Source organism: Pipistrellus hanaki (genome assembly GCF_964339955.1).
Source record: "Pipistrellus hanaki genome assembly, chromosome: 7".
Taxonomy (NCBI): domain Eukaryota; kingdom Metazoa; phylum Chordata; class Mammalia; order Chiroptera; family Vespertilionidae; genus Pipistrellus; species Pipistrellus hanaki.
Genome location: NC_140509.1, coordinates 44,731,733 through 44,756,598, shown reverse-complemented (window position 1 = coordinate 44,756,598; position 24,866 = coordinate 44,731,733). Strand labels below are relative to the sequence as shown.

At 40.8% G+C, this 24,866-nt stretch overlaps 1 protein-coding gene across 6 annotated transcripts in view; it reads left to right on the top strand.

Annotated features, from left to right (window-relative positions):
* Window positions 1-14,266: 14,266 nt before the first annotated feature.
* The window catches only part of EPHA7 (EPH receptor A7), a 154,162-nt gene continuing 143,562 nt past the window's right edge, over window positions 14,267-24,866 (top strand). For 4 of the 6 annotated variants that reach the window (XM_084890099.1, XM_084890098.1, XM_084890097.1 and 1 more), the window contains exons 1-3: window positions 14,268-14,633; window positions 19,137-19,201; window positions 22,784-23,453. In XM_084890099.1, the coding sequence (XP_084746225.1) occupies window positions 14,537-14,633; window positions 19,137-19,201; window positions 22,784-23,453 (832 nt within the window). In that variant the 5' untranslated portion in view covers window positions 14,268-14,536. Of the gene's footprint in view, window positions 14,634-19,136; window positions 19,202-22,783; window positions 23,454-24,866 lie in introns of all 6 variants that reach the window. The other 2 variants (XM_084890100.1, XM_084890102.1) reach the window with 1 other exon arrangement.

Genomic DNA, 24,866 nt, shown 5'->3' with positions numbered 1-24,866 from the left:
GATCTATTCAGAGCTTTTTGCGATTATATTCACCAGAACATCCAACTTCAGACAGGGTTATTAGAAATGACTTACAAACTGTGGGGTCTGCAGCATACAGAAATAAATTGTTTATGGGAAGCTCTTTGGGTGTAAGGAATAGGTTAACCTGTTACAGGCATGTGGAAATGTTTTTCTGGCCAATTGCAGATGCATATATAAAATCTGACTGCAAAATGGACTTCTATCAAGGCTTAAGTCAGTGCAATAAGCTCAAAGGATCTTGCTCTCTCAAGCTCTGACAGGGACTCTGTTGGGAACTTGGGTTTCACATTCTTCCTTTTAAGATATTTTCCTCACAAGGAACTTCAGCCTTGTCCTGGCATATGCAAAGGGAGTTTTGTCAGTGACGTTTCACTATCTTACATTGTGGGGACACACGGGACTTAGTTGGATTGTCTGAATTGAGGATTCTCCAAAAGGTCGGGGGCCTCTAAGGAGACCTTGCCGAAGGCCTTTGACTTTTTCAAAAAAGTCTGATCCCCCGGGTGTTCTGCTAGAATCTCTATGTTTAGTCTTTAAAGAGCTGACCTTGTAGGAATATGTTCTTTCTCAAGGATACTTAACCTGCTGATTGTATGTAGAGCTTAATTTGAGTATAAGCTATCCTACCTAATAAAAGAGTAATATGCAAATTAACCATCACTCTGCTACAAGCCACACCCACCAGCCACACCCACCAGCCAATCAGAGAGAATGCAAATTAACCCCAACCAAGATGGCTGCAGCCACAGAGAGCAGTTGAGAGGCTTGGATTTCCCCAGCAATGGAGGAAGCCAAGCTTTCCACACAGCCTGGATAGCCTAGGCCTCCACTCAGGGATGCAAAGTTTCAATTATAGAATGTAAATCCCAAGAAAAATGGCAGCAGCCTCGGGAGCTGGAGAGAGCAGGCTAGGGTTGCCCCCAAAAACGGAGGAAGCAAAGCTTTCCACCTGCCCTGGCTGGCCTAGGCCTCCACTCAAGGCTACAAAATTTCAATTATAGAAGGTAAACAAATTCAAACAGAAATGGTGGCAGCCACAGAGCGAGCAGGGGGCTTGTCCTCCTCGCTCGTGGGTAATCAGGCTGGCAGGTAGAAGCGGTTAGGGGCAATCAGGAAGGCAGGCGGGTGAGCGACTGCCCGTTTAGACCCAATCTTACCAGTGGGATCGGGTCTAAACGAGCAGCTGAACATTCCTCGAAGGGTCCCAGATTGGAGAGGATGCGGGCTGGGCTGAGGGACACTCCTACCCCGTGCACAAACTTCATGCACCGGGCCTCTAGTCCTAATAATAAAGATGTGAGATGCAAATGGACAATATGCCATGAAGTATAATGACTGACTACATAACCACTGGATGAAGGATCAGCCGGAGGGTGAGGCAGTGAACTACAAGCATGTGGTGGAGAACTACAGGAGGGGGCAGGGCAGCAAGCTATGTGGGGAGTGGGGGTGGTAGAGCTATAGGAGGGTCGAACAGTCAGTGGAGAGATACTGAAGGGCAGCAGGGAGCTATTGGCACAAAGATTTGTGTGCAGGGCTCCTAGTTATGACAATAAAAACCTAAAAGAAGGCAGGCGAACAGGAGAAACGTGTGTCAGAGCAAACTGTTCACCCTTCGCTCAGGGTCTGCCTGTCAGCCCGGGTATTACATCTCAAGAAGGGCTGAGCTCAAGAAGGAATAGGAATTGTGCTTAATGCAACTTGAAATAACAAAGTTTTCACTTTTGTACCCACTTTTCTTATTTCTTAATTTGTTCAATTACATTTTGAAAATAGTTATCAACAAGTGCATGTTTAATATAGTCTATTCAGAGGGTAATTAAGCATTAAAGAATAAAGCTGGAATTGTATCACAAAAGTATGCATTTTTCTTAAACAGGTCCCAAAGTTGAGCCTGCATGTGTTCCTGTACTTGCTGTGTTCCTGAATGTGTTCCTGTATATATAAAAATAAAATTATTGTCCAGTCCCTTCAGAGGTAGACCATGCATCTACTATATCAACACTGCTACCTGCTTTTCAGAAACATTCTGCACTTCAATAAAAAACCTGAAAATGAATATCCTATGAACATCTATTTGTGCGTATACACACTGCCTAAAAAAAAAACTTTGCTTACACCTTGATTTAAAGCAGTCTTCTTTTCTAACGAATGGTGTAATATTTCCAACACTAACTAGTTTGCAAAAACTTGTTAGTCTCTGACTCTCTATTGCTTTGAGTTGTCCACATTACCTGACTCTCTAATGTAGAATACAAGCTCCATGAAGATAACTATAATTTGCTCATGGCTACATCCACAGTATCTGCACCCCAGTCTTGCTATGAAAAGGAGAGAGTAGAGGAGTAAAAGGAAGATGAGGGAGAAGATAACAGGAGAAGAGAAAAGGAAGGGAAATGGAGAAAAAAGTGAAGAAATGTATTTATAAGTCTGAATCTCAACTCTGAATACTCAAATTAACCCAAGTCTATGTGTGTTAGTAAGTTTGGAACCTGAGACTATTGAAACACACTTATTAATGACTCGTAGAATGCACCAGAAGAGGGAGGTAGATACAAACGTATTAATCTGCCAAAGTTTACAATGGTTTTCAAACTTTACTAGGAAAGTGTTTTCAACAAATGGTGCTGGAGCAATAGAAGCACAGGCCCAAGTAAGTGAACTTTTACCTAAGTGTCATACGTTATAAGAAAACATTAATTCAAAGGTTATAAAATGTAAAACTACCAGATATTTAGTAAAAAAAAAAGATAGGAGAAAGTCTTTAGTCTAGGGCAAGCAAAAGTTTAGGCTTGACAACAAAAGTACAATTCATAAAAGAAAAGATTTGATACACTGGACCTCACCAAAATGTAAATTTTTTCTCTGTGAAAGACCTTTGTGAGGAGAGTGAATTAATAAGCTACCGACTAGGAGATATCGTTTGTAAAACCACATATCCATAAAAGGTCTTGCATATAGAATCCATTAAAAAAAATAATAACTCTCAAAACTCAACAGAAGCCTCCTACGAATTAGGAGGTCACAGTTTGATTCCTAGTCAGGACACATGCCTGGGTTGCAATCTCGATCCCCAATGTGCAGAAGGCAGCCAACCAGTGATTCTCTCCCATCATTGATGTTTCTAACTCTCCTTCTCTCTTCTCTTTGAAATCAATAAAAATATATGTTTTTTTTTTTTTAAAAAAACCCTCAACAATACAAAAATAAAATAATCTCATTGGAAAATAGGAAAAAAAGATATGAACAGTCATTTCACCAAAGAGGATAAACAGATGGCAAATAAGCACAAAGGAAAATATTCAGTATCATTTGCCATTAATGAAATGTAAATTATACAACGAAATGTCACTGCATACCTGAATGAGAGGCTAAAAAAGAAATTGTGATAATACTAAATGTGACAAGGATGCAGAAAAAATGGATCACTTGAACATTGCTGAACAAAAAGTAAAATGGTACAGCCCTGGCCAGTGTGGCTCAGTTGGTTGGTGTGTCGCCCCATATGCTAAGAGGTGGCAGGTTCGATTCCCAGTCAAGGCACATGCTCAGGTTGTGGGTCTGAACTCTGGTCAGGGAGTATGCAGGAGATGACTAGTAGATGTCTCTCTCTCTCTTTCCATTTTCTCTCTTCCTCTCTCTAGAATCTATAAAAAAATTTAAAGAATATAAAATGGTACAGCTACCCTGAAAAAGAGTATAGCAGCTTCAATTCCTTACAGGACTAAACTTGTGCCTACCCTGTGACCTAGCAGTTGTTCTCTTGGGCATTATCCCAGAAAAATGAAAGTTATGATGGTGCAAAAACTTGTATATCCATGTTCATAGCTTTATTTATAGTGAGCAAAATCCAGAAGTAATCCAAATGTCCTTCAATGGGTGCTTAGGTAAATAAACTGTGGTATATTCATATAATGAAATCCTGCTCATCAATGAAGAAAAGAATGAAGGATTAACACACTCAACCTCCTAGATATTATGCTGAGTGAAAATGGCCAATCTCAAAAACTACATACTGTTTATGATTCCATTTGTATAACATTCTTAAAATTACAAAATGATGGAATTGGAGAAGATGTTAATGGTTGCCCAGAGTCAGGAATGCTGGGGAGAGAAGATGATGGTTACACAAAGGGGCATGTGGGATCTTTGTGGTGATATAACAGTTCTCCTAGTATATCTGCATTATGGTGGTGACTACATCAATCTACACATGGGATAGAACTAACACACACACACAGACACACACACACACACACATGAGTGTGTGTAAAACTGGTCATAACTGAATAAGCTCTGTGGATTGTGGATTGTACTGGTGTCATTATCATGGTTTTAATATTATACAATAGTTTTATAAGATGTTGATACTGAAGCAAACCCTGTGAGTGGTATACTAGTCTTCTTTGTATTTGTTTGTAGTTTATTTTTTTTTTTTTTGCAACTTTTGTGAATCTATAATTCTTTAAAAATGAAAAGTTTAGAAATTACCTGAGAACTTAAAAAAAAAAAAAAAACCTGAGCCCTCCTTTCACACAAATTAAGTCAGAATCTCTAGGAGTGGTATACTTGCAGGAGTATTCCGAAGGTGCTAGGGTGAGTGGCCCATCGTAATCTTGCTGAACTCTCAGTCTTAGAAGTTTATTGTTGGAAGCTTTAGGGTTCTCTGCATACCCTCAGGATCATGTCATTTGCAAATAATGACAGTTTGATCTCTTCCTTTACAATTGGATACTTTTTTTTTTCTTTCTTCTTATTCTCTGATTGTTGTGGCTAGAACTTCCAGCCCTATATTGAATAAGAGTTGTGAAAGCAGACATCCGTGTTATGTTCCCAGTGTTAAGGCACACACTTGTAGTTTTTGCCATTGAATATGATGTTGAATCCTGTGTGACCCAGCAATTCTACTTCTGGGAATATACCCAAAGAAACCCAAAACACTAATATGAGAGAGTGCACACCCCTTTGTTCACATAAGTGTTATTCACAATAGCCAAGATTTGAAAGCGGCCCAAAAGCCCATCAGTAGATGAGTGCTTAAAAAGGCTCAGTGTTTAAGCACTGACCTATGAATCAGGAAGTCACTGTTTGGTTCTGGTCTGGGCACATGCCTGAGTTGCCAGCTGGACCCCCAGTGTGGGACATGCAGGAGGCAGTCCATCAAAGTTTCTCTCTCATCATTGATGTTTTTATCTCTATCTCTCCCTTTATCTCTGAAATCAATAAAAATATATTTTAAAAATAAATAAATGAAAAGTACATTTAAACAATGGAATACTCCTGGAGCTTTAAAAAAAAAAAAAAAAAGGAAAGGAAATCTTACCTTTCTCAACAGGTGCATGGACTTGGAGGGCATTATGATAAGTGACATAAGCCAGTCAGAGAAAAACATGTACCATGTGATTTCACTTACATGCAGACTCTAATAAACTAACAAAGTGGAGACAGTTTATGGATGCAGAGAACAGAGTGACAGTTGTCAGAGGGCAGGAGGTTGGTGGTTGGATAAAAAATGTGAGGGGATTAGGCAAAGAAAAACAGAAATACTAAAGAACACAGACAACAGTATGATGATGCCAGAGGCAAGGCGGGAGGAGGGACTTAGAAGAGGATAAAGGTGGGGCAAATGGTGATGGAAGGAGACTTGATTTTAGGTGGTAAACACTGGGTACAATGTACAGATGTTGTATTGCAGAATTGTATACTTCAAAACTATATAACTTATTAGCTAATGTCAACCAAATAAATTCTCTAGATAAGTAGATAAATAAATGTAGAAGAATGTACTACAGTGGAAGGGGTCAGGGCTGGAATAAGATGTGCCTAGGCTTGCTAAGAGAAATACCCAGATCTCTAAGTGATGAAGTAGTCCAGACAGGCAGATAGTATATTGCCTAATAAATACATATTTTGATAAGAAAAATGGCATCACATGTTAATCTTTGGTATTAGACAAATCCTAGTAGGTGGCAATCAAAGAAAGGCACTGAAGAGCAGGTAATATCCAGACAGAAAGCATATGGTTCGATTCCGGTCAAGGGCATGTACCTTGGTTGGCATATCCCCAGTAGGGAGTGTGCAAGAGGCAGCTGATTGATGTCTCTCTCTCATCGATGTTTCTAACTCTCTATCTCTCTCCCTTCCTCTCTGTACAAAATCAATAAAATATATTAAAAAAAAAAAAAAAGAAACATCAATGAGAGAGAAATATCGATCAGCTACCTTCTGCACGCCTCCTTCTGGGGATGTGCCCGCAACCTGGGTAAGTACCCTTGACCGGAATTGAACCTGGGACCTTTCAGTCTGCAGGCTGATGCTCTATCCATTGAGCCAGACCAGTTTTGGCTGTTTATTATATTTTCAAAAATTTAAAATGATAGAACTCTAACATTGACCCTAAGCTTGCAACTACTTCTCCCCCCCCCCCCCTTTTCATCCAGTATCCTTCACTATCCTGCTGGATGGCCTTAGGGACAAGTATAATTGATTGAATCATAACCATTATTCTCTGAAATGGACACAACTACCAATTTTATAAAATGTGGTGATTTATTGCACAGTTTCCCCAAAGTATCTGAGGACATGAATATAATTATGTTATACTAGGGGCCTGGTGCACAAAATTTGTGCACTGGGGAGGGGTCCCTCAGTCCAGCCTGCCCCTTCTCACATACTGGGAGCTCTCAGGGGATGTCCTGCTGTTGGCTTAGGCCTGCTCTCTGTTGAGAGGAGACATAAGCCGCAGGCTGGCCTCCCTTTGTGGGAGGTGACCAGGCTGATCAGGGGAAGGCACCAGCCCCATCACCTGACTGCTGCTGCCACTGCCAGTCACCACAGCTGCAAAGGTATTTTCACCAACACAGACTCCACTCCCTTCACCATGATAAAAATGACAACTTTCTTTAGGCATTTTCAAGATGTGTCTTTCATATGATATGGCATTTCTTTCTTTATTTTTCTTTTTATCCTCACCTGAGGATATGTTTCCATTGATTTATTTTCCCTGTCCCTCCCATCCCAGGCTCAGCCCCTGCCCAAGCCTTTTAAAGCCTTCACCCAAAGTTTTAGACTTGGGAAGGGGGCCCCTTACCCCTCCGATGGCCCATTGGGAGCGACCTGGGTACCTAGGAGGTTCCCTGGACCCAGGTATGTATGCAAATTAACTGCCATCTTTGTTGGGTTAATTTGCATACTCACTCTGATTGGCTGTGAGTATAGAGAAGGTATGGTCAATTTACCTGTTTCTGTATTATTAGGTAAGATCTTTATTCAAATTTAGGAAGTAATAATTAACTCAAAAATTGAACTCAAAAGTGTATGCAGATATTTGATAAATTGTTAAAATAAAGACAGAGATGTGATCATATAGAAATATTAAATCCAAGTTGAGATGTGAAAGAGCTCTCATAAGGCATCCTGTCCCTCTCTATTGGAATGAGGGATGATTTATTATTCTGCTGTACTTGTGAGGTAGACAAAGTAGGTTTTATCTTCTGAGGTTATCACGTACCCTTAAACAAGTCAACTTTCTTTCAGCGTTTCACATCTTTAGTTTTCCAGACTTTGCCACTAGAGCCTGCCTGTTAAAAGACTGCAGCGAGAGTGACTATCAGATGTTAACATACTTAATTAAACTGAGATTGACCTCAGTCATTTCATCAATCTAAAATAAACCAGGGAACGTGCCGGGTTAACTCTGTAGCTCTAGCTATAGCAATAGATCTATAAAACCAAACAATAGCAATAATAACCTCAGAGAACCTGAGGTGGAGTATAAATTTCCATGAATTTTTTAATCTGATCTGAGTGCAGAGAAGGGTAAAGAAAACAATCTTGGACAAACCAGATGATAAAACCCTTACTGTGCACTGAATCATCTTGCAGCTCATGGTCAATGGGGTGATTATGAAGACATCATCGTTTTGATATGGCTGAACTCAACACTGAGTACAACTGGCTATTTTCCTATTTCTCTAAACATATGATCTTCTCTGCTTTTCTCAAAGGAAACATGAGTCACAAAGGAATCCTGCTGGGTGTTAGGTCTCTTGAGTATTGGGCTATGCTTTGTCTGCATCTGCCCTCGGTGCCTTTGTAAATAGTTAATAAATATTTGATAATCCTACTTTTAACCGAGGTGTCTGTCATTATTGTTTTTCAGGAATGTGAATGTTAATTGGAATGTGAATCTGTAATCAACATGATCCACAGCATTGAGAAGAAATATGGTCACTTACCTCTGTTAAGCTGGCTTGTGCAACTTGAGGGGAAGCCTCGCACCTCCGGCTTGAGGCTTTCTCTTCTCCATAGTTGTCGGAGATCTGGAGGAGCACACCCAGCCCAAAAGGATCGGATTTCTTCTAATGATTAGTATATTCAGTCCCCTAGTAGCTTTATTTTCATCATGGCCACACTGTATCACTTTGAAAACTGGACTGGCTTTACACATAATTGATCCACTGATCCCTCCCCAGCTATAGTGTCACTCCATATTTTTGCCACAACAGTGTATATAGCTCTTTTAGCTTATACTGAGCTGATCAGTAGAAACGGCACACCTGGGTTGCTGGGTTCAGAAGGCCTTTGAGCCTCAGGCCTATGTCTCCACCCAAGCACAGAATTCCCTTTACCTCACAGTGGGTACTTCTTTGAGACTCTTGGGCTCATTTTCTTCTCAGTCAAAATCCTCCTAATATTTCAAAGCTTCTAATATCATTGAATGGGATTGGGTTTGGGACTTGTGATATCCCTCTTACCAATAGAGTTTTTTTGTTTTGCTTTTTTAAAAAATATATTTTATTGATTTTTTTACAGAGAGAAAGAGAGAGGGATAGAGAGTTAGAAACATCAATGAGAAAGAATCATTGATCAGCTGCCTCTTGCACACCCCTACTGGGGATGTGCCAGCAACCAAGGTACATGCCCTTGACCCGAATTGAACCCACCTGGGACCTTTCAGTCCTCAGGCTGATGCTCTCCACTGAGCCAAACCGGTTTTGGCACCAGTAGAGTTTTGTCTCATTCAAATGTTCATCATTCCTCCGCAGAGAACAACTCTGTGCATCCTGTCAAGGGGTAGTTTTAGGCACCACCTTGGACATGGTATAGAATTCCACCCTTAGTCAGTGGAGAGAGTACCTATAGATTTATAATTTTACAGCTAGGAGAAACTATTCATGAATTGTTTTCCCCATAACATAGAAACTCTGTTTCTAAATAAATTTTTACACACAACAGAGTGATTCTAGAGAAACTCCTATTTTTTTAGACTTTATCTTAAACTTCCTTGAGAGCAGCCAGGAACATTTTTATGTAATTTATTTTTAGCATTAACCATGGCAGAAAACTAGGTTCAAAGTGGTCTCTACAATGTTCTTGAAGCTAGAGAGTTCTAGGAACTTCACAAGATTCTTAAAAATTTAGAATTGTCAAATCCAGGAGAACACTCGATCCCAAGCTGGCACTGTTTCTAGGATAAAAGACTTTGGGAGTTAAGTGGGTGGAAGGCAAGGAAGAGAGAGAGGGAATCTGTGGACTATCTAAGTTCCTCAGATATTTATTTTTTTTTAAATTGAAGAGCATTTTCTCCAATATAATTCACCTTCTAAGGTGTCTTTGGGATTCCTTCAGTTACTGTGGCCTCTGTAGACTGAAATAGATCATAGAACATATCAAATTTTTATGAAGGTTTTCAGTAGGCTGACATAGGTACAGGAAAGATGAAAGTATCAATTATATTATATATAAAATTGTATAGAAAAAAATATATATATAATTCTATATGTATATAATTTCATAACTACCTCATTCTTATTCACTATGGACTTGATTGGTCAGGGCACCCAGAGATTGTGGTGCCCCCTGGTGGTCATTGAATTATCACAGATCTTAACAACCTAAAAATCCTCTAGGTCTGAAGAGCTAAAACATCTCTTTTTGAGAGCGATCAGAAACCATGAAAGCATATACAAGTAATTTGCATAATTTAAACTAGTTCTTCTTATGGGTACTGGCAATTTATCAAAAAAAGTAAGTAATGTAAAGGTAGCACTTCGCACACAAAATCAAATGTAAAAAAAATAAAATTCTGAAGAGTATTGAATGTGTGCTAAAAGATTTTGAATAGAATGTGCAACATTTTCTGCTATAGTAGTTTTTTTAATATTAGAAAAATTTTTTATTTTACTTATCAATTTTGAATATTTTAAGTAATTAGAAAATTTCAGGTTGATAAATTAGCAATATTCAATTGGACTCCTGTAATTTTGATATAAATTGTATTTCTATTCGTTAAGCTGTTTTATGTTAAGTGTAGTTAAAGAATTATAATTATAATCTTTGAAACATTACAGTCTATCTGACCTCTGCCTTTTTTTATCCAGCTCCATCTAAGTTTAGAAGAATAAATTAAATTACTACTTTTAAAAAATGAACTTAGCTTATATATACTTTTTACATTGACTGCAAATAAATAGTTTACATACACTAAATAAATCATACCAATGTAAATATGTAAGTGATTTTTCTGCACAGTAGAAAGATTGTTTACATTTTGGCTGAAATCACAAATAGAGAACCCAATTTTCTCTTCACTGAGACATCCATTTCTTTTCTGTTTATAATCAGTTTCTTCTGCATGGTACCTTTTCAATTCCCCCCTTTTCTGTGATGAACTTCTATTTTCACATTCACCAGCTGTGAGTGCATTTAGACAGTAAATGCAAAAGTAGTAGGTTCAAAAACAGCCCTTTGATTTCATTGTTGCTGCTGTTAACTACTTTGGCACTCTAGATTTGTAACATACTAAAGTCTCAGGCTGTTCCCTACTCTCTAAATGCTACTTTCTATACCCAGCACACACACACACACACACACACACACACACACACACACACAGGATTTTATTTGAAAATTCATGGAACTTATTTCCTGAAGTCTTTATAGTTTACTACTCAGTAAGATTCTCTCTTTTAAAATCACAGAATGTCTCCCAGGGAAACACAGTGAGATAAATGTTAGTATTGAAGCAAATTAAAAGAAAATAACTTCCTTACTCTCATTTGATAGGTCCTGAATTTATACATTTATTTTCATATATGTACAGCTATTGTGATGATTAGTAATTACATAAAAATAATATGGTACATAACAATTGGGTAATTATGTTTGAATCTGAAAGTAGGCATTTTTAATCTTTCTACTATAAATTTATGATTGATGTTTCAAAGGAGAAGATATAAATGGAAATATTAAGGTTTCAATCTTCTTTTTCCATTTATTTAAAATTAGCTAAATATATGTAGGTTACTCTCCACCAATTGCAATGTACAATGAATATATAAAAATTAAGAAATAGTTTTCAAAATCTCTGCTTTAGCTCACTTCTGTTAGCTGTACACACCATTCCGTGTTGCTCAGAAAAATTACTTGTCTAACTTTTATTTTATACACACACACACACACACACACACATTTTCAGTATGCCTTACAATTTGCTTTAGAGATAATTTGCAAAAGTCATAAATTTGAAGCTAAAATAAACCACTTTAAATGTAATATAAAGTAACTATTCAATGTTATTTTAAAATATGAAAGTTTTATAAACTGATATTTTTTATTTCAATGTCTTCATGTACAAATAGGTTTATTTGCTTTGCTGCTAGTCAAGTACAGTCTAATACTAATTTATATACTAAAATATATGGTGTATAATACTGTTTAATGAACATTCTCCTCCTGACTAAATCATTCACTTTTATTTAAATGCCATGACATCTTTATCAATATGCCTAGAGGAAAAAGAAGAAAGAGGAGGAGGAAAAGGAGGAAAAGGAGAAGGATGAGGAGGAAGAGGAGGAGGAAGAGGAGGAGGAGAAGGGGGAGGAGGAGGAGGAGTAGGAGGCGGAGGAGGAGGAGGAGGAGGAGGAGGAGGAGGAGGAGGAAGAGGAAGGAACCAGAAGAGAGGGTAAACTAAAAATGAGTATCACTGTGCAACTCTGCAGAGAAAACTGTCAGCAGCCGGGCACATGTGCATTTAATGTCTCTAAAAACAAAAGTAAGCCCCCCATGTCTGACACAGAGAGGGGACACAAGAAGGCAGCTCCCTATACCACCTACACTCATCAGAGAGAAGGATGTTCCTTCTCTGGTTTCCTGGCTTAATGCAAAGGTATTTGTATTCACATCACTGAGTATTAGTCATTCAATAGATGAAAGGACTGTTTTAAACTTTAAAGGCTACCTTGGTGTCCTTCTAAGAAGTGGGGATGAGGCCCTGGGGGAAGCGTTGAAATCCTGGAGAATTATTTTAACTATTACAAGTGGTTTAATATTTTTGAGTTTGTGGTTTTGAGATTAATAGTTTTATAGCCTAGGTGTGGGGATTTATGTTTTTAATTCTAATGTTTTACATTACACTTTTTACTCTTAAAGCATCTGTTTGTGTAAATACCACTTGATCTTCTCTGTAACAAGTGTACTCTACATTTTTTTTCTCTCTCTCTCTTTCTCTTTTTGTCTCTTTTCAAAGTTAATCTACCAAGCAGTTTATATTTTTTCCTCGTGTCCCTTAAAAAACACTAGAGATGCTTTTACATATAATTTCTAAAATATTTAATAGGCATAATGGCTAGGAAAAAGTAATGTTTAAGGAAAAAACCCTACAGAACCAAAGAGAAGTTAGAGCTGAAGGAAATGTCATTTCTATATTTTCATAATTGCATTAGCAAAAGTAAAAGCTGTAGGAGACAACTTACCATAAAATAAAAATAAAAAATCTGGGATCTGCCACCTCTGAACACTCTGTTAAAAACAGCAGAAATAACTCCATTTACTTTATATTTCCAGATAGAAAGACGGGAAAAGTTTGGAGTCTTAGGTGAGATCAAACTTTTTGCCTATCACAAATAAAGATAAATCATGAATGTCAGATTTTCTTTTAAAAGGAAGAGAAACAGGACATGAAGAAAACGAAGCTCATCTTAAATGTGTGATGATCAGGTTACTTTAAGTGACCTTTGAAATGGATGATTTGACAATTAATGTTTTAAAGTTCTTCCTCCTTACATTACTCACCTCTTGAATTGCAAAGAGTCCAAACTGCCTAAGGGTAAACCGAATTCTCTCTACACAGCCTTCCGGGACATTTTGGTTTGGATAAATTCAACTGGAGATGTTGGTTACACTTCTTATTCTGTTTTCCTTTGAGAGATAATTATGGAATAATCATAGGAAAGCAGTTGCTATTTGCAAAAGACGTTTTACTTAATGAATTTGATGCGCGGCAGCATTCTAGCATTCTTTAAAATGCAATGTAATTTTTTTGCAGCGAAATGGGGAAACCGTCAAAAAGAGGAAATCCAAAGGAAACCTCCGAAAATTATACACGTGTAAGGAAAGATGATACGGAACCATCTGAAGGTCCTCGCTTCATGTCTTACTTCACCCAACAAACTATTGTGAAAAGGTTGGGCGGGATGAGAGGGACCCATAAAACAAAAGACTTTCTTTCTACGCTCCCTTTCCCTCTGTGTCTCAGGCCAGAGTTTGTGCAAACTCTTGGAAACACTGTTTGCACAGAATAATACATGTGGTTACTTTCATTCTTCCGGAGCCTGTGCTGGGTGGTGCCTAGAGCTGACCGCTGCAACAAAAAAAAAAAAGAGAAGTAGAAACCTTTCAAGAAAGGAAAAGAACAAAGTTATCCGACCCTCGCGGAGGAGGTTGTAAGAACAACAAAAAAAAGTGAAAAGCACTTTACTTAAAGGCACAGCTCCTTTTGCTGTCCCGGCTGAGCGCTCGGTAGCTGACACATGGCTCGCATTGCGCCCGGTTTCTACCAGATACAGAGGAGTAAAATGCAATACAGGGGGCCGTGCATTGGGAGCGTTATTCTCAGAAAGATTCGGCTCCGGGGAAGCTGCGGTTGCTACAAACCCAGAGGCCAAGGCTGCACGCCCCTCGGCTGCCATCCACGTCCTTGGCTGCAGAGCATCCAGCGCCAGGCGGGGAGCCCAGAACCTGGAGGGAATCCTGGACCCGCAACCCGACTCCGCTCGCCGCTGATTGGCCCGCTTCCCGAGCCCCGCCCCCGCGGCCGGGGCGGCCTTTGGGCGGGGCCCCGCCCCTCGGGCCTGGGAATCGCAGCCTGGCTGGCCGGCTGCGCCTGCCACTCAGCCCGGGCGCCGAGGCTCTGCGCTCGGAGCCCCGCCCCCGCCCCCCTAATTGATATTATTGGAGTGTGGAGCGGGCGGCGGGTCTGCAGTCGGAGACTTGCAGGCAGTGCATACGGTGCGAGCGATCAGGAGGGGGACGTTTCTTTTTTTTTTTTTTAAAAAAAGCTTAAACGTGGAGCCGGAGCCGTCACCTGGAGATCGAGAAGGGAAATCGATGCAAGAAGAGCAATAAAAAGAAAAAGAAAAAAAGAAAGAAAAGCAAAGAACCCACTCGGAGCAAACAGCGTTTCAAAAGCTGCGACTCCACCGAAAGCTGACATAAAACCTGCTCGTGCACCATGGTTTTGCAAACTCGGAGCCCTTCGTGGATTATCGTATGCTCCATCTGGCTGCTCCGCTTTGCACACACCGGGGAGGCGCAAGCTGTAAAGGAAGGTAAGGTGATGGGAAAAGCAAAGTTTGTTCTGACTTATTTATTTAGCTGGCTACCTGCGCCAGCCGGCTGGTCCGGGGGGGCTGCCGGCCGCGCCTCCGGAGCCTGGCGAACCCCCCCCCGCCTCCTGCCCCGCTGGCTCCCCGCCCCCTCGCCGTCCCGGCTGCCGCGGTGGCCGGGGCGCCGGGGGCGCTGCTCCCAGCCTCCCGCTGCCCCGCGTCCCGGGCTGTCGGCCCGGCCGGAGCGGGGCTTCTCGCGGGCGGGCAGCTCGGAGGGCGTGAGCACCACGGAGGGTGGCGGGATGGGGTTTGGCAGACGGACGGTCGGCGTGATCCTTCTCCAAGACCCGGAGCGGGTCAGATCCCTTCCTCCAGCCCTCTCCCCTCCCTCCTCTCGGTGCTGGTCCCCGGTGGGTGAGGCTGCGGCCGGAGTTGGTGGTGGTGGGAGGAGTGGGGGGGTGGGCTGGAGAATGCAGCCTTCGGGGTCCCGGGCAGCCCGCCAGCGCGCGGCCGGAGTCCGGAGGAGTCTTCCCGGAGGGACGGTGCCGGGTGCGAGCTCGGAGGGCTCGGGTTACTAATGAAGAGCTCACTGCGCCGGAGGAGGAAGAAGAGGAGAAGGAGGAGGAGGAGGAGGAGGAGGAGGAGGCGGAGGCGGCGGCGGCGGCGGCGGCGCGGGCCTGCGGCGGGCACTCGGCCGCCTGCGCGGAACAATACCGCCGCCCGCGGAGGTGCCGCCGGCCCGGGGCGCGCTCGCCCGGCCGCGGGGTCTCCATCCGGCGCGGATCGGGCCGGTCCCGGGAGGCCGGAGCCCCGATGTGTCGGCCAGGCCGGGGGGCTCTTGCGCCTGATAATGTGCTGCTGCCGCCGCCGAGGCCACCGAAAGTCCCCAAACATCTGCCCCAACTCCGGCAGCTCAGTCCGAGGGGTCCGTCCGAGCGGGAGACCTGGACCACGAGGGCTGGCTGTGGATGGAGAGAGCAGGCTTCCTTGGGGCACCAGACACGCTAGTATGCGTTGTTATTTATTTATTTATTTATTATTATTTTTCTTTCTTTCTTCTTTTCCTTTGAGCCACTGACAGAGGTAAAATACCTTTCGGTGCCTGTAGCTGGAGCTGGGGGAAATGGTTCCTGTCAATGGGAATGCCCGGCTCCAAGCATTGCCCCTGTGTAACCCCCGCCGCCCCCCGCCCCCGCCCCCGCCCCCGGGTCTTCTGGGCTGGAAGTCTAAGGTTGATTTTTACTGACATGGAAAAGCAGGATGCTAATCATTCCTTGTTTCTGAATTGTGTGGAGAATGGAGGAATCTGACATCAGATTGAGGTCGTGGTGGTGGAGATGGTGGGGGCTACATATCGGTTCTGGGTTCATCTATCATTGGGGAAAAAACTTGGTGATTTAGTGCTGGCCATCTCTTCCCGCCCCCCCGGCCCTCCAACGCCTTCTCTTCGCGCACCCCTCTTCGTCCATTCAAACACACATCGTGTCCTACTTCTTAATCCAGCCTGACCTTCTGACCCCAGTCTCCACATCTGCAGCCTGTGTGCACTCTGAGCCCATTCAGAGGAATGTTGAGAAAACCTTGGACTCCTCCGAAGGGTCTGTTACGCGTTTGCAGCTGCACTGACACCTACTAGAAAGATACACGCGGGCACACCAACACCCGCATCTCCACTCCCGCGGTGTTAGCGGTTAGGAGCATCCACACGTGGAACCCTGTCCCGATTCCCCCGGAATGGCTGGATCCGCGGAAAAGTTTGCTCCGCGGAGCCCGGGGCGGGAGCCGGCAGCCCGGCGGGCGTGCGCGCCATAAAGAAGCGCATCACTAGGGGGAGAGGTTCCCCGGCCAGACCGCGCGCTCGCTCGCTCGCCTTCCTCTTCTGGGCGCAGGATGCGAGTGAAGGCTTCTGATTCCAGCAGGCTGAATTGTTTAAACGCAGAAGTGACATATTTAAAAGGTGGGCGGGGTGGCCGAGGAGCCCGGCTTCTCGGCGGCGGCGGCGGCGGCGGCGCTCGGAGCGCGCGGCGGCGATCGGAGCCGAGACCCGAGCTCTGCAGCCCCAAGGCCGGGCCGGGGCGCTCGCTGGCGGCACCGGGAAAGCGGTGCGCGGCCTCCCGGGCGGGCGGGGAGGCTGGAAGAAGATGAGGGATCTTCTCCCCCCACCCTCTCCCTAACCCCTCGCCCCCTTCCTCCGCTCTTCCCGCACACTTTCTCTCGGGGCGATCGGTTCCCGCTCCTGCGAGCGCGGGTCTGAGAGTCTGGCGGCGGGAGGGGAAGGGCAGCCGCTGAGCCTCCTCTGGGTGGAAGCCGTCGCCGCCGCTCATCCTCCGGGAGGCGCTTCCCGAAAGCCCCTCTCCCCCGCCGGCTCCGGCAGGAGCGCGGGCGCCGCCGGCTCCCAGGAGCCCAGGGCTGGCGGGGAGTGATGGATGCTCCGCGCCGCGGGCGCGCCCTGCTGCCAGCCCCGCCCCGCCCCCGGCGGCCCCGCCCTGGCCCCGCCGCCCGCGCTGCCCGCCCCGACCCTCCTCCCCTCCCGCAGCCTCCGCCAGGGCGCGCCCGCCCCGCGCCCCGCCGCCCCGGCTCCGCCGCCCCAGCGCGGCTCCGCGCCCGCCCCGAGCGCCCAGGTCCCGGCCGCGCTGGGCTGCCCCCCGCGGGCTCCGAGGGACACGCCGGGAACCCGGAGGCTGCAGCGCGCACTGGCTGGCGCGTCCGGAGAGCCGGTGGCAGGGAGGCTGATGTCAGGGAGCGAGACACTCTGATCCCTTTAGAGCTGCTTCTCATCCAACGCGCAAGGGCCAATTTCTGTTTGTTGCTGTTGACTTCTCAACCTGTTTGCCATCCTCACCCCAGCCCACCCCAGTCTGTGTGCAGGGGTAACGGGATGACAGTCGACAGTCCACGATGCCTATTTTGCTCCCAAAAATGACCCACGAAGGTCACCTGGGTTTAAAATGCAATTGTCTCTTGTCAATACAAAAGACAAAAAAAAAAAATAATAAAAAGGAGATAAATTATCTCAAAAGAAGAGTGCGTGGCACCTACGTTGTTTGCTTCAGCTTTGTCTCCATTGTTGAGGACAAGCACAAAATAAATTTACTTCATAGAGATTCACTAATCCAACGATTTTTTTTTAATGTTCAAAGTGTAAAGTATAACTTGTATTTTAAAAGTGTGTTGTTTCCCCTCCTCATTTGGAAGAGAGCCAAGTGTTTGTGACCAAAGTTTGTGCTGTCATGGTCTCCCGGATAGTCTCAAGTGCAAGACAATTTTGAAAACAAGTGTCTCTGTATCTAACTATATCTGCTTCTTTCAGTTTCAGAGAATAACCTTGACTAGCATGACGGAATTGAACACATAATCAGTGTGGTCTGTTTTCCAAGCATAACACATTTTCATTTCCTTTAAAATACATTTTTTTCCCCTCTGGTGATTATTTAAAAGTTCATATAACCATGTATTTTATGAAAGTCCAGATTTTAACATTTTGTTGAGGTTAGATGTTAACCATATTTGCACATTCAAAAATACATTCACTGTTATTTGTGGACAAATTGATATACTTGTTAAAATACGCTAGAGTCAAAATGCCTTTAAAGAGAAAAACTCTGGTAACAAAACAGTTTGAACAAACAGTGAATGTTTTAGAAGGGCACTTGTCTTAAAAAGCAATGAAATGTATAAAATTGGAAGTATGATATATGCCATTTGAATATCTTATTAATAATATCAGGAGCAATCATTACATTTATAATAATTTAATTTAATTATGGTTTTTTGATAGCGTAAAAGTGGAATACAACTTTTAAAAAGAAAATCAGAAAAATAGTCAAGTCAGAGTTCAAATATACCATTTTTGAGAATTAGCTAATGCTTTGAAACCTTTGGCAATTAAAAAAAATAGAAATATTTAAAACAGATGTTTAACTCAAAACTATACCTTGCAAATAATAGTTTATTTTTCTAAAATAACATTTCTTAATACATATTTTAGTCATATTCCTCTTGTATATGTGTGTGGAAGACATTGCGTGTGAAGAGTTTTAATAAGCTGCAATTCTCAAAAAGTGCTAGGAAATACTGATGGCAAAATATAAATTAATGGCAGCCTTAAGCATAATGTAGAATTACACTTTATTACATTCAGGTTATCATGCTTCACAAGATTTGGAAGGCTCAGTGGTTTACAAACTCTTTATAATATATAATTTCTAGAAAAACAATACATCACATAGCAACTTTTACTCCCCCCTTTTTTCTGCTTTTGAGTTTTTAAGTTTATTTTATTCAAAAATACAAAATATGAGATGGTATTTCAATGCATTTTCTCCCACACTTTAGTGATATACTTGTATCAGGTAGGTAGGTATTCATTTCACCATTTATTTATATAAATAACTGTTTATATATCTTAAGTCATAAAGTGATAATTAGATAAAATTAGATTCACTTTATTAACAAACGTGTTGAAGTTTTTCTTGTAACGTTTGGAAATAAAACTTTCTTTTTCAGTACTACTGCTGGATTCTAAAGCACAACAAACAGAGTTGGAATGGATTTCCTCTCCACCAAATGGGGTAAGTGCTTCTCCTCAAAAAATACCACCCTTCATTTTTAAAGTAAGACTCAAGAACTTTCCTCTCTCTCCATAGCGGAGTTATTCACATTCTTTAAATTTAAACAATTTCCATTCCAGATATCACATTCAATATTTTGTTGTGTTTATCATGAGACATTTAATTTTTTAAGAAGAGAAGAAGGCATACTTCGGGACATGGATTTAAAAAACACTCTATAATATTTCCAGTTCTTATTGTCAGTGGTATCATACCTCAGGTTCCAGGCTATAAATGCTAACTAATTACAGGGAACAATCCTTTCACAAACTCATTTAAACCACTCTAGTTACTTTATACTTAGTATAATAGCCAGGTAGGTAATGTATAGTTCTTTAGAATAGTATGCAATCTGTTTTTTCCTCTTTTAAAAACAGTTTTAGCATCATTCAAAAGGTACTTTAAAAGGCAGCCAAAAATGTAATCTGCTCAATATTTTAGCATACAGTTTGCTAGGAGATATTTGGATTTTCCAAGTTTATATCATGTCTATCTGTTGTTACTAATCAGAAGTGATGGCAGAGCATGCACATACTACAGTGAAAATCTGTTACAATAAGTATGAGTGAAAGCAGCTAAACAAAAATCTAGGAAAACATATGTAACCTTTCACCCCCAATTTTTGACCATTATGGTCTATGTATCAGGAAAAAATCTATTACTTTCTTAAATTTAGTTCAATGTCTTTGTTCTTCAGTTTTTTAATTGGGAGAGAGATCACATACTTCATCCCCTATTAAAGAAGAAGGCTTCATGAAAGGAAAGTATACTCTATTGTTACTTGAGTTAATCTTTGACATGAAATCAAAGAGCATGAAGTGAGGATAGAAAAAGTGTGACAACATTTTGCAAAGAGAAGAACAGAAGTCCGAGAGAGTTTTTTTGTTTTTTTTTTTAATACGAACATCATAAGATCAATGTCATGAAGTGGAAGTCAGTTTAAGAATGCAAAATGTGAATGATGAAAATAAGTTCAAAATATTCGGAGAGATTGCTTGATATCATACTGTAGTTTTCTGTATTGGGCAAAATAAATTATACAAAGTGACAAATGTTTTACAAATTAAGTAAAAAAAAAATTATGTGAAGTTTGAGGTGCAGTACTTTTCTTGCAAGTATAGGTTTTCCATGAGTGAAATAATATGTATTATAGGAAGACATTCACAATAAAAAAATGAAACACCTTTCTTGCCAATGACAGATGTAGCCTATTTTCTGCCATCCATCAATTAAAACAAATAGAGATAGTGGGTGGTTTTTTTTTATCTCTAAGGAGAAGTAAACTGATATATGATTGTAGTATTTCATCCATGTAATCCATGACATGATGAATTATGACTGTCCATGTTATCTTGGACTCAAATGCGCATTCTGTCAGTTCAAAATACCTGAGTAACATTTAGCCCTGCATATCTGAAGGATTAAACAGATAATATTGGAAAATGAAGATTGATAGTATTTTTTGTATATGAAATGGGTTAGCTTACATGTAATTAAATATCTAACTGGAAATAAATTGTTATTAAGACATAAGCTTCTAAAAAATATTTCTATAAGCAAACCATAAAAGCACATTATCTGAATTAAGACTTCTTTCCCAATGGTGTCACTTATAGAAATCACTGCAGTTTATCAAAAAGTGAAATAAAAAAAAAAAAAAAAGGACAAGAGTTGTGTTAAATGCATTTACATCATGTCACTATTTGTTATCTATAGATAGTTGTTTTGAAAATTTCCCCTTAGGAGCAAATTTTTAAATAAAAAATGAAAATAAACTGGGATTCATAGTTTAGTAAAACTGATTTTTCATAGATAGAACAAAATAATGTAATTTTTCTTAAAGTTAGAAAGAGCAGCTTGTAAGATTTATTCCTTTATAATAATTAGCCTTAGTTTCTTCAAACTGGGAAATTATTAAAAACAGCACATTTATCTTTGGAGTTTTTTTGGTATTGTAGTAGATACCATTACCAGCTTTACTTCTTTTACTAATTCAGCCTAATTTAGAGACAAAAACCTACCAGTCTCAATGAAGGAACTTGGGTATATGGGTATATTTGGCTGTCATTCACACTATAAGCAACGGTTGGAAGCACAGGGGAAATATGCACACCACTAACTACTCACGAACGGGAGCTGTGTTGATGTGGGTGGGATCTTTGCTGTAGTGGAGGACCTAAGGTGATTTGTATAATAAAATTGTAGCCATTATATAACATCACACAAGAAATTGCTGAATTACAGTTAATTGCTAATTTGTGAGTTTCATTAGTTTCCTAAGAAACATTCTAAAAGTGGATATTAAGGCTTATAGAGCATTTAAATAAATTGATTCTAGATAAAATTTTACAGATAAAACTCACTAGCACATGCTTATTAGTTTATTTCCCCCCTGCTTTGCTTGGAACTATGGTTTAAATATTGCATGGTATTTGACTGAACTTTAATACAAATATGTTTTTATATTTGCCATTTCACATTGGTGAAATGAATAAAAGTAGGTGACAATTTCACTAATAAGACAGCGTAATATGAAGTGGGTATTTTGTAATGATGATAAGAAAGGACATAAGTGTTATTTCAGGCATTTGGGGCTGAAATTACTTTAATTGTTAATAGCGATATAGATGATATTATCCATGGTTTAATAATCTTTAAATTGTTTTAAATTCTGCTAAATTTATTATTTTTCTTTTTGTGCGAATACATATAACATGAGATTGCTATAGCATGCGTTGTATCAGCATATGAACAAGCATTTTGAAACATTTGCTATTTTTTCGGTCAGAAAGCTTATTACTGAAATATGATTCAGGATCCTGCTTTGCCATGTACATTTGATTTTCTACTGAAAGCAATTTATTTACAAAGATGAATCATACTTTTATACAAGTACTTTTTATAGTTATGTGGATTTGTGTACAATATTATTAATAACACTGCAATAAATAAGTAGCTCTGAAAAATGTTACTCTCTTATGCCTCCGTTTGAAAAGGTTGTAAAAGAGTCCGCATTATGAATGCCAACATATCGACATCTGAATGCTTTTCCATTCAGAGTACTCTTGGCATTGCCTTCCCTATGTTTTTAGGTACTTTCTAAGTTTAAATATAGCATTCACACTTAAAATGTCAACCGCATTATGAAAAATTCTGCCATGTATCCATATGTATATGCATTAAACTGTGATATAATAATTGTGTTGTGTACTTTAGTCCAGACATATAATCTCAATAGAGACTACAGATATAAGCAAATATGTAAAAAGAAAGCAATCTAACACACTAGCAAAGAGTTATTAAACAAAATGAGATATTTATTGTGTGCACAAACAAGGCAAGCAGCCTGCCCCGCTGCATGGATGAAGCTGAGGTGGAGAATGCTCTGTTCTCAGGCTGCAGTGTTGCTCAGGGGAGGAATCTACTTCTCTCCAAGACACGCATCTGTCCTAAAAGATTCCTCATGCACTCTCCAAAGCAAAATGTTATTCTTATCATTGTTATTTTTGCCGGAAGACTGATGACCTTTACTTAACGTTACAGTGGGAAGAAATCAGTGGTTTGGATGAGAACTACACCCCAATACGAACATACCAGGTGTGCCAGGTCATGGAGCCCAACCAAAACAACTGGCTGCGGACTAACTGGATTTCGAAAGGCAACGCACAGAGGATTTTTGTAGAATTGAAATTCACCCTGAGGGATTGTAACAGTCTTCCTGGAGTGTTGGGAACGTGCAAGGAAACCTTTAATTTGTACTATTACGAGACAGACTACGACACTGGCAGGAATATCAGAGAAAACCTCTATGTAAAGATAGACACCATTGCTGCCGATGAAAGTTTCACCCAAGGTGACCTTGGTGAGAGAAAGATGAAGCTTAACACTGAGGTGAGAGAGATTGGACCTTTGTCCAAAAAGGGATTCTATCTTGCCTTTCAGGATGTAGGGGCTTGCATAGCTTTGGTTTCGGTCAAGGTGTACTACAAGAAGTGCTGGTCCATTATTGAGAACTTAGCTATCTTTCCAGATACAGTGACTGGTTCAGAATTTTCCTCTTTAGTTGAGGTTCGAGGGACGTGTGTCAGCAGTGCAGAGGAAGAGGCGGAAAACTCCCCCAGGATGCACTGCAGTGCAGAAGGAGAATGGTTAGTGCCCATTGGAAAATGTATCTGCAAAGCGGGCTACCAGCAGAAGGGGGACACGTGTGAACGTAAGTAAAACACACTATTCCAATTCTACTTTGCTTTTTTTTTTTTTTTCTACCTCAGCGACAACGTGGTTAAGTAATAATAATCATCTGAACATGTGGGTCTTTGCTATAGCCTGATTCAGTAGATCTTAGGAAAAGTCACTATTGAACTTATCCACGATTCCCCACTGTGGTGTCTGCACTAAGGGTATGTCATAAATACTGGCGATAACAATATCCGTTGCTAAAATTTAATTTACTGTATGCTTGACATAGAAGAAATGAACAGTTGCACATGGAGCTATGAGGTTTGAGAGAGGAGAGGGAAGTGACATTTATCAGGATTTAGTGATATGTGATTCCTTCTTCTGGACTTGTGAGTAGCAGAACAAAAGTAGCTTAAGCGGGTTGCTAACAAGAGTTCTACTGATGGGGCAAGTACAAGTACATTTGCAAACTTTCAGAAATATTTTTATAAATACTAATAGTTTGATACAAATTCATCACAATTTATCGCACTGATAAATCTCTGAGGTTACTTCTGCCAAAGCCATATTTCTTTTCTGGACTACATAATAAATAAAATGAGTGTATTCCTGATACACTGTGTTATAAGAGACCCCATTTTTGTGGAAGTGGGCCAAAGTAAATTTTAAGTTATCATAAAACATCAGCTGGATGTTTCCTATTTGTTTTTAAATAGCAACAGCCCATTTTATGTTTTTTCTAAAGCTGGATTTTCAATTACATAACCTATGTGCTCATAAATAATTGACCAATTTTCTAAAATTGAAAACTGTCACATAGGCCTTCAAAATTGATAGATATTTTTCTGTTTGTGAATATCCTGACACTTTTTCCTTTTATGAGATTATATTACTTATATGTCTTTAACTTGTAACTTATAATACATTCCAAAAAATAACTTTTACATATTCTTTTAGTCCTAGCCAGCAGCATAATTTTAGTATTTGCAAATATTAGGTAATTTAGAGGGGAGTATAACTAACTGTAATTATTACAGCTAAGTTTGGTGGTTACAGCCTGGGCAGATACTCTTCCATGTGCTTCACATGGACTAGCTCATTGAAGGAGGTAGATCCCGTTATCACCCCTTTCTGCACAGAATGAAAAACTGGGGCTATCACGGATAAATGGCTTGCTTGCAGCTACTTCAGTAATGTTTATCTTCAAACTCAGAGCATTCTGATTCAAGAGCCTGGGCCTAAAGTACAGTAGTGCTTTAGTTTCCATCATAAAACAAGGGAAATCCTAGAAAATATTAGTTTCATTGCTGTACTGGAATGTCTTGCTAATAGTAATTTGGCATATACATCACATTAGTTCCCCGTAGAATTATCTTTCTAATAGAATATTATTTAAAGAAAGAAATAAGAAATGTATAGATTTGTGTTTATCCAGTTTGGTAGGCAG